Here is a 15,582-nt window from a genome sequence, read left to right as displayed (position 1 = left end):
TGATGATTTACTTGCATTCTCTCAGACTTCCATCATATTCTACTTAGTTCTGTTAGTCAAAATTAGGATTAGAAAGGCAAATTCTCTCATTGTTTCCTGTACTGTCAACAGGGCAAATCAATAATTTGATTCTCTTCTTTGTAAAATCATTTGAAGTTTATGTCTATGAAAAGTATTCTAGGTTATCACTTTTTTCTTTTTCTTCTTCAATTAAATACATTATTTTTCACAGGTTATGTAAAATTACATGTAGATGTACATCTTTCTCGATATTCAGTGTTATTCCACATTTCTTCAATGGGTTTGTTTCTCTGAAATAATTTATGCCTTTTGTCCTCAGTCGCTTCATGAATCCTATTCCAACAAGTCCTGAATACCTATAGAGGTCACATTTATTTCTTCATACTAAAACCTCACAGGATTTTGCTTAAGTTTATTTCCTGTAGCCGGAACTTTAGAATACAGATTACTGAGGCTACAAATAACGTCCCTGACCACGCTTTTCCCAGAATTTTCTGTTGTGTAATAATGGGGACTTTGTTAACTGCTAGTCATCTATTTCATGTGGTAACTGCCATCATATTGAGGTTTAGAATTTTACTCGTATTTTCCTGTCTCCCTCAGTTTTTTCCAAATAAAATCTTCTAGATTTGCTCATCAAGTTACCAGATGAATAAATTATTTTAGTTTCTGTGAAATGAAGCACAAAACCTATTATTCAAGGGAATCTTAAGTTGCCATCCGGAAAATTAAACCCTTTTAGAAATGACATTGTCTCATAATCAGTTACTGTTTTTCATTTATTTCTCTTCTCAAGTCCCAAACATCAAAATGAGAGATGGAAATAAGATGTGGTGAAGGTGTAATTATCATCCATCATAACAGTTTCAATATGGGAAACAAATTCATTTAGTTCCTTTTCAAGGAGTTTTCCACAGGTCTCTGATGATTCAACAGATATTAAAAAATCTGTGGATCCTTACGCTGATTCATACCATCTCTAAAATATATCATTCTCAAATTCTGTAGCATTAAGAATCTATGGAAATACTTTCCAGTTTTAAAGATTTTTACTGATTATATTCTCCAAAGGTAAAAGATTTAAAAAGGGTGCCACTAGCGATAGTAAATTTGTGGCTCTTGACAAATCCTACAAAGGCACATGCAAAAATAGCATACTGTGTCTGTACAGAAACAATTACACATAAAGCATACTGCCTTCAATCTAATACAAACCTTTAATCGTTAAGGTTGAAATAAAAGTTGAGTACTTTCACTTCAGATTAAGATTGCAGTATAAAGTTAGCATAAATCAGGGAAAAAACCTTCTACGAAATATAATGTTTATTAATGTAGATCTTAGAAAGTTAAAAGATGTTGGTTATATCCTTAATGACCAATGAGTTACAAAGAAATAAGTCTTCAAAATGCTTAATAATCCAAATTGAAAGAACTATCTAGGAAACTTTAGCTCAAAATATTACCTCTATGAGTCACTGTCACCTAAAGTAACTTAGTAATATTTGGTAAACGTTCATATTTAATCAATTTGAGAACACCTAAATTTAAAATTTTGTTTGCTAAAAAATGCCTTGTTTCATCCATTGGCTCCGATATTTACTGAATGACTCCTATATATCAGACTCTCTACCAAGTTTTATATGAAAATTAAATACTAGTTAGAAAATTAAATAAGAACAACACAACAAAAACCAAAAACACCAACGTCTTGGTTAAAGGAAAAATAAAGGATAATATTTCTTGTAATTCTTTTCATAACTTATAATCTCCCTTAAAAACAGATGTGGGGCACCTGGGTGGCTCAGTCAGTTAAGCATCTGACTTCAGCTTGGGTCATGATCTCACGGTTCGTGAGTTCGAGCCCCACATCAGGCTCTGTGCTGACAGCTCAGAGCCTGGAGCCTGCTTCAGATTCTGTGTCTCCCTCTCTCCCTCTGCCCCTCCCCTGCTCATGCTCTATCTCTCTCTCTCTCTCAAAAGTAAATAAACATTAAAAAAAACAAAAAAAACAAAAACACAGTTGTAAGCTCCTCCCCCCCCCCCATAGACTGCTACTTCAACTTGAGGTACACATTCTTCTCTATTAAGATCCACTGTATTTTATAGTCTCACATTATAGCAATGCTCTTCTAACACAGAAACAAAGTGATTTTAACTTGTTTTAACAGAAAAACCAGGTGGATATAAAACTGCAAGGAAGATTATTTTCTACATTCTAATGAGGGCAGGCAGTATTATTTTCAAAAGCTTAAAAGTCTTTTATTAAAAAAAAAGAACCTAGAAGAAGTAATCACTGTGAAAATTACAAAAGGAAAATGTAGTTATGAGCAGTTTTTCAAATGACATATGAAAAATGGAGCATTAGAAAAACAAAAAGTATGTATTATAGAAGTAAAAATCCCAAGCACGTTAACATGAAAAGTCTAAAAGCAATCTAAATCATATACCTCCTCATGCCAGAAAGGCACTACCATGAATCTCAAAATGTATCTGAAAAAGGTAGATCTGTAGATGGAGGTTAAAAATTAACTTGGGAGTATTTTGATCACTTACTCAGGCCTTTTGATCCCATGTCGTCAGGGATCTCCTGTAGAGAGTAGTTCCCAGAGAGCAAGCAATAAAAAGATAATCAAAGAAAATAGTTGTCAGTAATGCATAAAATTGGTGCTACAATAAGAGACAGTTCCAAGACCATTACAGGTGCACATATTTTAGAGCATTTTTGTAGATTTCTGAAAGTTTGAAATAAACTAGCAGCTGAATGTAACCTACTAAAGGAATGGAAGTTCTAGCTTAGAGACTGATTAGGGTAGAGAAGCAAAATTTGAAATCATTTCTTGATATTTTAAAAGTAAAATTCAGATTGTCTACATATAATGAAGATGTAGGATAAAATGGAACAATTCCAGAAGATCTATTACTAAAGACTGTCAATGTTATACCTAGAAATCAGTAAGCAGATTCTCAGGTATCCATAGTTTTTCTCTAAAATATTCTTTAAAGTATACTGTTTCTTCCAAGAACCCTTACATCAAATGATTCTATTGTAAACACATAACTTAAAAAAAATATTTACTTTAAATTATGAATTCCTAAGGTACCAGAAAAAGTTAAGATTGGTATAGAAGTTAATTTATGTCTGTTAAGATTGCCCCTGGTTAAGACAATTAGTAACCTGTTGCAGCTCTTGAAACTGTCTCCATGGTAACAACCAACTGCAGGGCAGTAGGTCCCTCTACATTTATTTTCAGTTGACCACTGGATCCACATACTTACGGTCAGCATCACTTGTTTCCTGCTCACTCTGGTCCTTGTTCTTGTAGAAGGGGAATTTTCGGGAAAAGAGGTTCTTTTTACGCTTGTCATTGAATGACTGCTGAAGAAGAGAAGGAGGGGCAAAACAAAGGGATGTCTACTATCTGTGTGTACAAAGGCCCAGCCTAGCAGCTCTGTGGAAGCTGACTCTTGTGACCACAGTGTGCAGTTTGTATATGAATTTTACTTTAATCACAAATAAAGTGAATTTTTAATTTTGTATTAACTCCTCTAATTCTAATGTTTCACAACTGAAAATACTGAAAAATTTACAGTGTAATTCAATAATACCTAAAAATACTGAATAAGTGCTACTTGATAAAAAAAGGGAAGAGTAATTCAGATTAGTTACTACTACAGTATGACCCAAATTAACATATGTTCTTATCAATCCATATTTTTCTAGATTTCCAGGCATGAGGTGCTCTATAGCAAAAGTAATTTTAGATTGTTACTCTAGCTATTCAAATATTTTTTATGCAGTAGTAATCTTCCTTTCCCTTTGGTTTGAGCATATTTTCCCCCTCCCCCTTTTTGTGGCTCCAATGAACTAAGAAAAAGTCACTATTAAAAAAAGAACCAAAATAAGTGATAAGGTTGCTAGTGCTGAATACTTAAAAACAATTAATCTTTTTTTTTGGAAGAGAAAAAGAGATAACTGAGTGTTTATGGTATGATTCAGAAATGAGAAGAAAACTAAGAGGGGTCCGTCAACCACGCAGAATGCAGCAAAAGATTTACTGATGCTATCTAACCAAAAAAGAAGAGTCAGAACTTTCCTGGTCAACTTGAATGCCATCATAACTGATTTATTTGTCTTTAAGCTCTACTATATTTATCTATTTTTAAAAGTATATATAAATAAACTAGAACCATATTTAATTAATTGGCACCATATCCTGAATAGAGGATAAAAAGCTTGGTGCCTATATAAAAGCCAAAAAGGCAATTAAGATTCTAATAGTTTTGGGGAACCTGGGTGGCTCAATTCATTAAGCATCCAACTTTGGCTCAGGTCATGATCTCACGGTTAGAGCCCCGCATCAGGTTCTCTGCTTTCAGTGCAGAGCCTGCTTTAGATCCTCTGTGCCGCCGCCCCCCCCCCCCCCCCACCAACCGTCTGTCTGTCCCTCCCCAACTCATGCTCCCTCTTTCTTTCAAAAATAAACATTAAAAAAAGAAGATTCTAATAGTTTAAAAGAAAAGATTCTAATAGTTTATACAGAACTACAATGGAAGAGTTGCACAGTTGATTTGATGTCCCTTATTGCACAGATGTTGGAAATAGGTTTTTTTCCCTTCTTCAATGTCCCCACTTGTGCCTTCAGATTTAAAGCCATGTAGCATAAAGATGATGCTATTAAAGAGGAATAATTTCTTTTGTAATTTCTGTCACAGACATCCACGTCTTGAAGGACATGGCCTCACCTACAAATGACACTAGGAACCACTGCTACTTTTTTGAAGAAGGAATGATATAAAGGATGGAAATCTTGTTCTGACTTTTCTTGATTCAATCCATGTCTTAAAAATGCTATCATTATTTTGAAGTATATCCACACCAGGCAGTATGTTTTAGCATGCCTGTATTTTTTAAGCATGTGATGCTAGGTGATTAAGATGCTGAGGTAGATTAAAGTAATTATTGCGCAAATTCTATTGCTTGAAAGAATTTATTTTGTTAGAAATCTTAATGGAAAGATTAAACTTTCATTTTTACCTTTTCATATCAATGATTCAAGATTAATAAACTCATAGTTCATTAGTTCAACAGACTGTCTTAATTTCAATCCTAAAAATCGAAGGCTCTGATAACTCTAAGCAGAATTTAAAAATTAAGTTGATGAGAGCAATTCTGTCAAGAAATAAGGGTTTTTATTTTATAAACTGTCAAGTAGCATTATTTAAATAAAAATATTTTCTTGAATCCAAATTTTAAGAAAAGAAAAATAGAAGAAAAGTTATGTTTCAATAGAGAAAAATTCATGGTAATCTAATTTAGGGAAGGACTAAATCTTTTGTTCATGACAATCACTGAATCTAGTAATAATTTTTATGGTATCCCATAAAACTGATATGTTTTTAATAAAAGGTATTTATTTGTCCCTCTTACTGCATATATAGTGGTCAGAGTCAGTTTCACAGCAAACAACCAAAAGAAACATGAAGTTTAAAATGTTTTGATTTTTGGTATCTTTGCAGTTAGCCAAAATGAGATATCATAAAGATATCATAATAGAGAACAGAAAGAAATGCTGTTAGTTAAGAAAAGAATTAATTGTATTACATTTAACATCCTCCAGGTGAAGAATTTATTAAAAGTGAAAACAGCACAAAGCAAAGAAGACAAATATGTGTAGGGAAAACATAAAACTGAAGAAACATACTACCTCCAGTTTCTCTACATTTTCAATACAAAATACTGTTTAATTACTTGTTATTTATGCTACACTGCAGGAAAGACAGAGTGTAATATAAGAACTGATAAAATATCACAAATTCATGATATATATATTAAATACATAATTTCTATATGTGGTATTGCCAAGATAGCTAAATGAATGTTAAAAATGTTAATGAGAAACTGAAATGTTATAAGTCTGTAGTGGAAATAAGTCCATAAACCACCATTTAAGGAAAGGAAAAGAACTTAGAATGGGAAATGGTATTACGGAAAGGAATGCAGTTCTGTATCAATGGCAAGCGTATTTTTACCCCACTCAGTATCATGCATACTTTTGGTGCTGTGTTAGAACACAGTGACTGTGTATAAAGTTGGTTACAGTCAACAAACAAGAATAAGATTTAAATATGTCGTTAATTCAGTTAACTTCTTACAGTATGAAAGAAAAGTTACAACATGCAACCTCTTTTTCAATACATTGACAGTGTATTTTACTAAGTTATTTTTAAAGACATATATAAAATAAGCACAAAAAGCAAATCCTGAGCATTTACTTGGGATTTTTTTCTTCTCCCAAATTTCTATTTTACATATTGCTTCAGATCACACTATGTAATTTTTTATTTTCTGAAAGCTACCATTTTAAACTAATTTATCATTTCTAAAATAACTGAATACATTATATAATTTACTTAGATTTAATTTCTTTGATCAAGGATATTTATCTTAAAGGCTTTAAGTTTATGTGCTTAGTTTTATCAGAGAAGCACAAATGACAGGGTTAATTAAAATTTGTTGAGTTAACTTCCCACATTCATTTGAGATATGATCAAAAGATGATAAAACTTGTGTTAGATCAAAAAAGAAAAAAACCCAAACACAAAACATTCCTATGAATAGTATTTCAAGACAACATATATGTTCAGCTTATTTCTTTAGGCTTATTGCTACCATATTCTGTTGTAGTAATTACATACATAGTACAGGACAAAGCCTATAATAGCTCCTTCATCTATGGGCATCCATTATATTTAAGCAGAATTTAACAATGAAAACAAAAACACGTTTAAAATTATATATGAAAGAGTTTACAAGTATTTCTTGACCATCTATAATTCCCCCTCTTGACTGTCTCTTTATTTCCTCAAAATAAAAATTCATATTGATTCAAATATTTAAAGCATGGGTTTTCCTAATAAATTATATTAGGCACAAAGAAGGGCAATAAAAAATTTCCACAAATTAACTTACAAAAACCTGTAAACTTACATTATGACCTAGTTAATAATATTTTGGGGCATATTTTCTCAGAACATGTATTATTAAATTAGCTCCATGATTAATACTGATGATACAAGTTTCTAACTGGACATCTGAATGAAGGCTGAATTTATTTCACTTGTATAAATAACCTCACCAAAGTATATTAAGAATATATGAAATGAGGGGTTCCTGGATGACTTAGTCCCACTCTTAATTTTGGCTCAGGTCATGATCTCACGGTTCGTGAGTTTGAGGCCCGCACTGGCCTCTGTGCTGATGGTGCAGAGCCTGCCTGGGATTCTTTCTCTCTGTCCCTCTCTGCCCCTCCCCCTTCTCACGCGTGCTCTCTCTCTCTCAAAATAAATAACTTAATTGAAAAATGTCTGTAAAATGACTGCTTTAATTTAATAAATTAAATTACTTCAGTAATACTTAAATTACTTCAGTATCTACTATGCGAAAGCACCATAGCAACACTTGTTGATGGTTAACTCTTATAGCAAAATCCTTCTAATTTTAATAATGTATTCCAGCAAGAATTAAGAAAAAACCTACTATCCTCAATTACTAATATCTAGAAATATGAAATTTCATATACTCACCCCTTTATCTCCTCTTGTTTTAGAATTAAATTTCACTGTTTTTAACCGGGCTCGTTCTTTCTTCTCAACTCTGTCAAAGTATAGAATGCTATTTTTAAAGTATACTGAAATATCTAAGGGCCTAACTAGAAATCATTAAAACTGATACTTTAATATAGGGCATTTTTATATTCCAAAGTCTTCAGAAGTCATCTAGGTTTGCATCCCAAAATTAATTATAATTTCTAAAATGAAATACAGGGCTCATTTTATTATGAAACAAAACCACTTGTGAAGTATCAAAATACAGTACCTGTGTACTTATAAATGTACTCAATTCCATAATTATATTAAAATTATTATGAGGAACCACTTCTGAATTGAGCAATTTGCCAGATTTTGTTTTTTTTGTTATTGTTTAAATATTAGCTTAGCACAGGGCATACACATATGCCAAAAATTAAGCGTAAGACAGTGAACAAATAAGGCAAAATGTTAACAACTGGTAAAAGTAGGTGAAGGATATGTGGATTTCTTGTACTATTGTTTCTTGTACTATTCTTCCTCTTGTTACTTATTTTTCTGTAGCTCTGACATTTTTATAAAAAAATGGGAAATACAAAAATTAAATTTAGCTCCAGTGATATACTTGTGTAAATATAGAAAGAAACAAATTACAGTATACAAAAACTTTAAAGTATCTTTGGAAGGAGATACAAAGACTTGGTAATGTTAGTTATCCTTAGTTATCCCTCTACAGGTGAAATTGGTGCCAAGGGAACAAGCTTAAGATAAGGAAGCCTGTACAGCTTTTAGATCTTATGAATTCTGAAACTTGTTAAAGTGCCAAGTATTCAAAATAAGCAAGCCAACAAAACTACATCAAAACAAATGTTTCATGTAGATTGTAATACCAATATGAACCTCGCAAAATTTCCTGTAAATTAAGCTTTTATAAGTCCTCAGTTTCAACATAGATATTACGTTAGTATATAGCAGAAAAACTTACCACAACAGGTTGTGAATATATATATTTCCTTCATTATCTAGCTATACAGTTTTACCGTGGATAAAGAACCTTAGTAGTCAAGGATGTGAAACTTGTTTTTATTGTGCTAGAACAGTCCATGACATGATTAGAGAGTCCATGAGATGATTAACTAATTTATAATTCTGCCTAGGTACTTACTGAGGGCACTGCAAAACTAACATTTAGTGAGTAAACGTTTACAACTCAAAATGGCTTTGTTTTCACATCATTATCTTGTTCACTAAATAGTTGATTTAAATTGTGCTTAACTGTAAATACTATTCCTGAAAGAAAACTAAGAACTGTAGTAACTACAATTCCTTGTGCTATTATTAGAAGTACAGAGGTCTAAGAAAGGGATAGTTCTGTTTTAAGAAAACAGAAGTTTTGAATACATTCAAGAACAAAACGGCATAATTAGTTGTGGTATCATACTATAGCTTATGGAAGAAAAATTATATAAATAAATGAATAAACATAAAAAAACAAAAAAATCCCACAAAATTCAACTTTATGGAATTTTTGTACAAAATAAAAAGAATCTCTTTTCATCAAAGCCAGTGTTTTATTAGTTGCAGGCACACATAAAGCCTATGAGAGATAGGAGGTACCAAAGGATAAGACAATTTTTAGGAACTCTGATATTCAAGATGTGAGATTTTTACTGACTCAACAAGGCACAGAGGAAGCATTTCTGAATTTAAAGCAGACTATGTTCTATTCTAGGAGAAAAGTTATGCTGAGGGCTGCATTGCTAAAAGAGGAGTTGCCTCTTTATAAGATCTAGCCAAATAGCTGGAGCTTGCTAAATATATGGATCTAGCATAGAACAGTCATAAATCCCCAAACCACAAATACAAATCTAGGTAATATTTTAATATTCCTACTCTTCAACTTCTACAAGCAGTTATACAAATATATACAGGTAGAGGTTTATAAATAGGTACATGATTTGGCATACTTATCAATTACAGAGGCTCTTAACAAAATAAGTATAAATCCAACTCATTAGAACAGAACAAGTGTATTCCATCATAAGCTTGACCTGAAGTGAATTAACTAGCTACACTAAACACTAATGTCTCTTTACCAATTTTGGCTGGCTGTCTTAAAACTTAAAGAGGCTTTTAGGCAATGATTTGTACAAATCAGATCTCACAAAAAAGCTATTTCAGGGGAATTACGAACTGACATTTTAATACCATTTCTCACGAAAGTAGGGGCATTCAGCAGCATTTCGTAGACCTTAGAGAGGATTGTCTATACTGGGATCATCCTATCTATGTCTATACTTGACTACTTTTCCAGTAGACAGTAAGTATCAATCATGATAATAAGTGGTTAAAAGCAAAGAGGAAAGACCAGTGAATGTACCAATACTTCTAAATTAATCAAGAAAAAAGATGTGAAGCAAGTAACAAGATAGTTCTAAACATTTCACATTTATTTACACTTCCATTTTCTAAGTCTAAAGGAGGCAATTCATATAATCAAAAATGTAAAGTTTAAGATTCCATCACCACCTACATGAGAAAACTACAAAGGCTTTTAAATCTCTCTCCCTCCAATGGTATAGATACATGGCAAAGTTATTTAAAAACCTTTGGGGGCATCATATTCTTTAATTACGTCACTGGTTACAACATAAGGTGAACAAAATCAAATGATTGTGAAACACAATATGGAAAACCAAGCATCACCATCTTGGTAAAATAATGTTAAAAATCAACAATTATTTATGTTGCCCTACTTTCAAGTGGTAAGACTGTACCAGACTTATATTTACCTGCGTTTACTGGGAATTACTCCAACTTCATCACTCTCTCCATCTGGTGTAACCTGCCTGGCTTGCCACCATTCATCATCAGAAGCATTAATAACATGGAGGATATCTCCAAATTTGAAGTTCAAGCCCTGACTGGGAAGGCCACTGTCTTTAGTCTTGTCATAATCAAAAAGCGCTCTAGATTAAGAAGAAAAAAAAGTCTATGATTACTTGTCATGATGTTCATTCCAATATTAAATGAACACAGGATTCTGAAAGTGTATATAATCCAGGTAAATAATTAAACAAGATACCATGGTGGGCAAAATAATGCCAAGCTCAAATTTGCACTACATATGGAAGGACAGACAAAAAAAGAAACAGTAAAAGTGACTTATGCTAACAGTTTTCTAAAATTAGGTACCACCTTATTTCTTTCAATATTGGATGAGAAATTAAAAAAAAAAATGCTTTTAGTGTAATCCACTGGCAACCCATATTGAATTCTAAAATGAAGACAAACCTAGAGAGTTGCTCTAAATTAATAAACAAAAAGTAAATATTAAGAGATACTCTTCTCTTTATTTTGGCTACACATACTTAGGAAAACAAACTCCCTGAAAGATTTGATTCATTAGTTGCAGAGTGTAAGACTAGATTAACAGAGTGACTATTGTGTCAGTTAATTATTCCTTCTATTTGTTCACAGAACTAGAGTAACAGAATTTTCTGAGTCAATAACAATGATGAAAACTAACTATACAGGCCTTTAACAGCTGCTAAATATTTTGGAAAAAATACTGTATTAATATAGTAATTGCACAATGTTAAGAATCTTTTAAAATTTGATAAAAATACTGTGTTCTATTAATATACAATACTTAAATTCTCATCCAAAGTAGTTCTCTCAAAAGTAAAGGAAAGAATCCCAGCAATTACATTTATAATACAATTTATTTATTCTTTAGTTCTAATTTGGCAACTGGAAATTAGGATACAAATCATATTCCTTTCTGTGTTACCCAATTTTTTAAACCTATCTCTCTTTTTAAAAAAATTTTTATTTAAATTCCAGTTAGTTAATAAACAATGTAATATTAATTTTGGGTGTATAATATACTCATTCAATACTTCCACACATCACCTGGTGCTCATCACAAGTGCACTCTTCAATCCTCATCACCTATTTAACCCATCTTCTCACACACTTCCCTTCTGGTAACCATTAGTTTGTTCTATATAGTTAAGAGTCTGTTTCTTGGTTTGTCTCTCTCCCTCTTTTCTCCCCACTATGTTCATTTGTTTTATTTTGTGAATTCCACATATGAGTGAAATCATATGGCATTTGTCTTTTTCTGACTTATTTCACTTAGAATAATACTTTCTAGCTCCATCCATGCTGTTGCAAAAGGCAAGATTTCATTCATTTTTAATGGCTGAGTAATATTCCATTGTGTGTGTGTGTGTGTGTGTGTGTGTGTGTGTGTGTGTGTGTGTATACACCACAACTTCATTATCTATTCTTCAGTCAATGGACACTTGGGCTGTTTCCCTAATTTGGCTATTGCAGATAAGGCTGCTATAAAGATGGGTGGGGGGACATTTATCCCTCTGAATTAGTATTTTTGTATTCTTGAGGCAAATACCTCGTAGTGCTACTGCTGGATCTTAGGTAGACCTATTCATTATTGCAGATTGGAGGAAGCTTAAATGGGGTGTCTGAAGAGAGGGCTACTGAAATAAGGTTTACTCCACCAGATCCTAGAAATGTTCAGGAAGTAGAAGTGTACAGAATTCAGGTAGGCAGAGGTAAGTTACAGCAGTGAAAACAAAAGAACTGGTGAAAACACTTCATATAGCACTTAGAACCTCTAGATCCCTTCTCTTGTTCTCAGACCCAGAAGACAAGAGGTTTAGTTTCTAAAGAAATCGAATTTGGTAAGTTCTGTACTCTGGAACTTGATGGGGAACGTGGTGCTGGGCTAAAGAGATAAAAAGTAATCTGCACACTGAAAATGGAAATTCTAGCAACCTTGTTTATACTGCAGGCAAGAGATTAAGGATTCTTTTCTAGAGATATTTAATGACCCCAAACAATGACCTCGGGTGGGAAAGGGCAACGAACAAAGCCAAGTATTTTATAGTTAAATCCAGCTAGCTTCATTCTCCATTCATAAGAATAGGAAATAAGGATCACTAAATATTTAAAGATCATCTCACACATGAAAAACAAGAAAAGAGGCAAACTAGAAAAAAAAGAAATACAGAGAATGCACAGAATTCAAGAAGCAGAACATTAGAGAAAATGAGAAGATATTAGGTCCATGAAATAAAAAGATGACAAAAAAATGATCAAATAAGAGGCTTTTAGAAAATAAAATAGGATATCATACCTTCCTCCATACCCCAAATACTCTATGAAGGAGAAGGCAAAGTAAAGTCATTTTCAGACATGCTAACACTCAAAAAATGTCCCCCATATACTCTTTTTTCAAGAATTTATTGGAGAATGTGCTTTATTAAAGGAAAGTAAATTGAGAAAGAAAATGTGGCACTGAAAAAAACAGACTCTGACATAGCAGAGTGCTAAAAGGCATAGGACAGGGGCACCTGGTGGCTCAGCTGGTTAAGCATCTGACTCCTGATCTGGCTCAGGCCATGATCTCATGGTTTCCTGAGATCAAGCCCTGTATTGGGCTCTGTGCTGTCAGCAGAGAGCCTACTTGAGATTCACATTCATTCCCTCTCTCTCTCTCTCTCTCTCCCCCCACCCCTTCCTCCCTCCCTCCTCCACTCATGCTTTCTCTCTTTCAAAATAAATAAATAAACTTAAAAAAATAAAAGGAATAGGACAGTGGCAAAGGCAAGTCTCATATGAGATCTACACAGCAAGTCTATAAAGTAACTAGTCCAGACTGGAACAGAAAGATAGAAAAAATCTGAAGTGTAAGATCATATGTACAACCACATGTTTCTTTAAGTGAAAAACTCTAGAGTCTATTGTAAGATAAAGAAAGATACTTAGTAATAAGTACATGAACAATTAAGCAAATAAAAATGAGATGATTATTATGCCTAGGAAAAATGAAGGGCTGCAGAAGAAAGGAAGGATGGTGTTATAATATACTACTTGAGTAATGACAGATACTATAATAGTCACATGATTAAATGCTATTAATTTTATTAACAGTGATGACACTATGTTTGAGTGATAAAGGATGAAGAGTAGTTTGGTATGAAAGAGAAAGTTATCTACAATGGTAAACTGGAAAACAGCAGTATATGCACATTATTTAGAAATTTGGGGGTAAAGACAAGGGACTTTGCTAAGAAAATGGAGGATGACTGTTTTCAGAGAATGAAATTAGGGATTTTTCGGAGGTGACAGATATTTTTTATTATTATTTTTTACAACGTTTATTTATTTTTCAGAGGAGAGAGACAGAGCACGAGTCGGGGAGGGGCAGAGAGAGAGAGCAAGACACAGAATCTGAACCAGGCTCCAGGCGCTGAGCTATTAGTACAGAGCCCAACCTGGGGCTCAAACGTGTGAACCGCAAGATCATGACCTGAGCCAAAGGTGGACATTTAACTGACGGAGCCACCTGGAAGCCCCCATTACATTTTTTTGATAGTATATAACTTGCAAAAATAAGGTACTTCTTTAAAATATAACAAAAAGTAAAGATGACTCATTAAAGGTGCCTGAAACAAATGTAATGTCTTGATTTTTATGCCTTTGTAAGTTTTTAATAAATCACTATTAAAGGCAACACCTAATTATATTAAAATTAGAAAATATAGGCAAGAAGAAGAAAATGAAAAAAGGAGAGTATAAACAAATCTGTTTTTCCTTTTTCTGTAGATATCAGTATCACATAAAACACTTTGGAACAGAATAATTTAATAAATAAAATTTAATAAATAATGTATAGAAATAATAAATTAAATAATAAATCTAAATAAAATTTAATAAATATTACAATAATTAGTGGAAGAAGAGAAAAGTCTGATAGACTAAGGATTCCCAGATCATTGGTAGGGCAGGAGGAATGAAAGGGGTAGGAAAAGAACAAGTGAAGAAAGTGAGAACAGTTTCCTTTTGTTATGTATCACAGAATAACATTTGAGACAGTAAGTCATATCATATGTAAACAAGTATAGAATACATGCTTGTTTGCATAGATGTTTTTATACATATGCACAAACACATATGGGATACATGTCTATTTTATGTAAGATACATCATCTCTCATCAGAAGAATAAATAAAACATACTAGGAAATGTTCCTCAGTAAGATCAGAAGAAATGAACAAAATTAATGAAGAATGGTACAGATTACCCGTAGTCATCAACTAAAGTTAAACTAATAGTGCAATAAAGTGCTGAGTAAAGGCTCTGCTAAAAAGAGTATACAGAATACAAATAGGTCATCTGTGTAAGTCTTATTAGCCAATGAAATAAAAAAGAACAGTTTAAATTAAAAAAATACATGTAGAAATTTCCTGAATCTGTGTTCTCTACTGAGGCTACTCACATTTTAAGCTATTATTTACATATGCTCCCTTTGCTATTATGGACATTACTGTAGTAATTAAATGTTAGAGAACAGTTTATTATAAAGAATATAAGTAAGTGTTGGATGATATGACATACCAAGCTACAATACAGTCACTCAGGAAAATAACTTAAAAATTTTTTTCTCCCACATTTATTTTGTCTTTATCATGCCATTATTATTCAAGGGGTTGTACAACTTTAATACAATTATAGTAACATTCCAATTCTTGAAAGACAGACTGTCAAGAAATCAATCCTAAAATAACATTTCTTTGGTTTACAATAGATTTTTTCTTTTTTCTTATATTTTATTTTTAAGTAATTTCTATACCCAACATGGGATTGAACTCATAATCCTGAGATCAGGAGTCATATGCTCCACCAACTGAGCCAGACAGGTGGCAATATATTCTTTGCAATATATTCTTCTACAGTAAAACTAAGTCATAGTAAAAAATGTGAAGGACTCTGCATGCATGCATAAATAAGGACTGCCGTAATTAGAAGTAAAAAAATTTACCTGACATAGAGAGATCGCTTCTGGCTAGTTCGAAGAGAACCTGATCCTGAACTAATGCTACTATTCATCATCTGCTCCCGTAAGTCATGTATTTTGGCTTCAAAACGACTGTATTCTGATGG

General features: G+C 32.7%; 1 protein-coding gene across 30 annotated transcripts in view; it reads right to left on the bottom strand.

Moving 5' to 3' along the window:
- DLG1 (discs large MAGUK scaffold protein 1) overlaps positions 1–15,582 on the bottom strand; it is a 279,344-nt gene that overhangs the window by 37,395 nt on the left and 226,367 nt on the right. For 14 of the 30 annotated variants that reach the window (XM_086675062.1, XM_086675061.1, XM_086675060.1 and 11 more), the window contains 4 exons: positions 15,461–15,575; positions 10,401–10,577; positions 7,606–7,675; positions 3,298–3,397 (listed from right to left, as the gene is read on the bottom strand). In XM_086675062.1, the coding sequence (XP_086531188.1) occupies positions 3,298–3,397; positions 7,606–7,675; positions 10,401–10,577; positions 15,461–15,575 (462 nt within the window). Of the gene's footprint in view, positions 1–2,574; positions 2,609–3,297; positions 3,398–7,605; positions 7,676–10,400; positions 10,578–15,460; positions 15,576–15,582 lie in introns of all 30 variants that reach the window. The other 16 variants (XM_086675069.1, XM_086675070.1, XM_086675072.1 and 13 more) reach the window with 2 other exon arrangements.

This window comes from Puma concolor, chromosome C2 (assembly GCF_028749965.1).
Source record: "Puma concolor isolate L17-30 chromosome C2, mPumCon1.1.hap2, whole genome shotgun sequence".
Lineage (NCBI taxonomy): Eukaryota > Metazoa > Chordata > Mammalia > Carnivora > Felidae > Puma > Puma concolor.
Note: the sequence above shows the minus strand (reverse complement) of the source record. Positions and strands in the feature narration are given on the sequence as shown.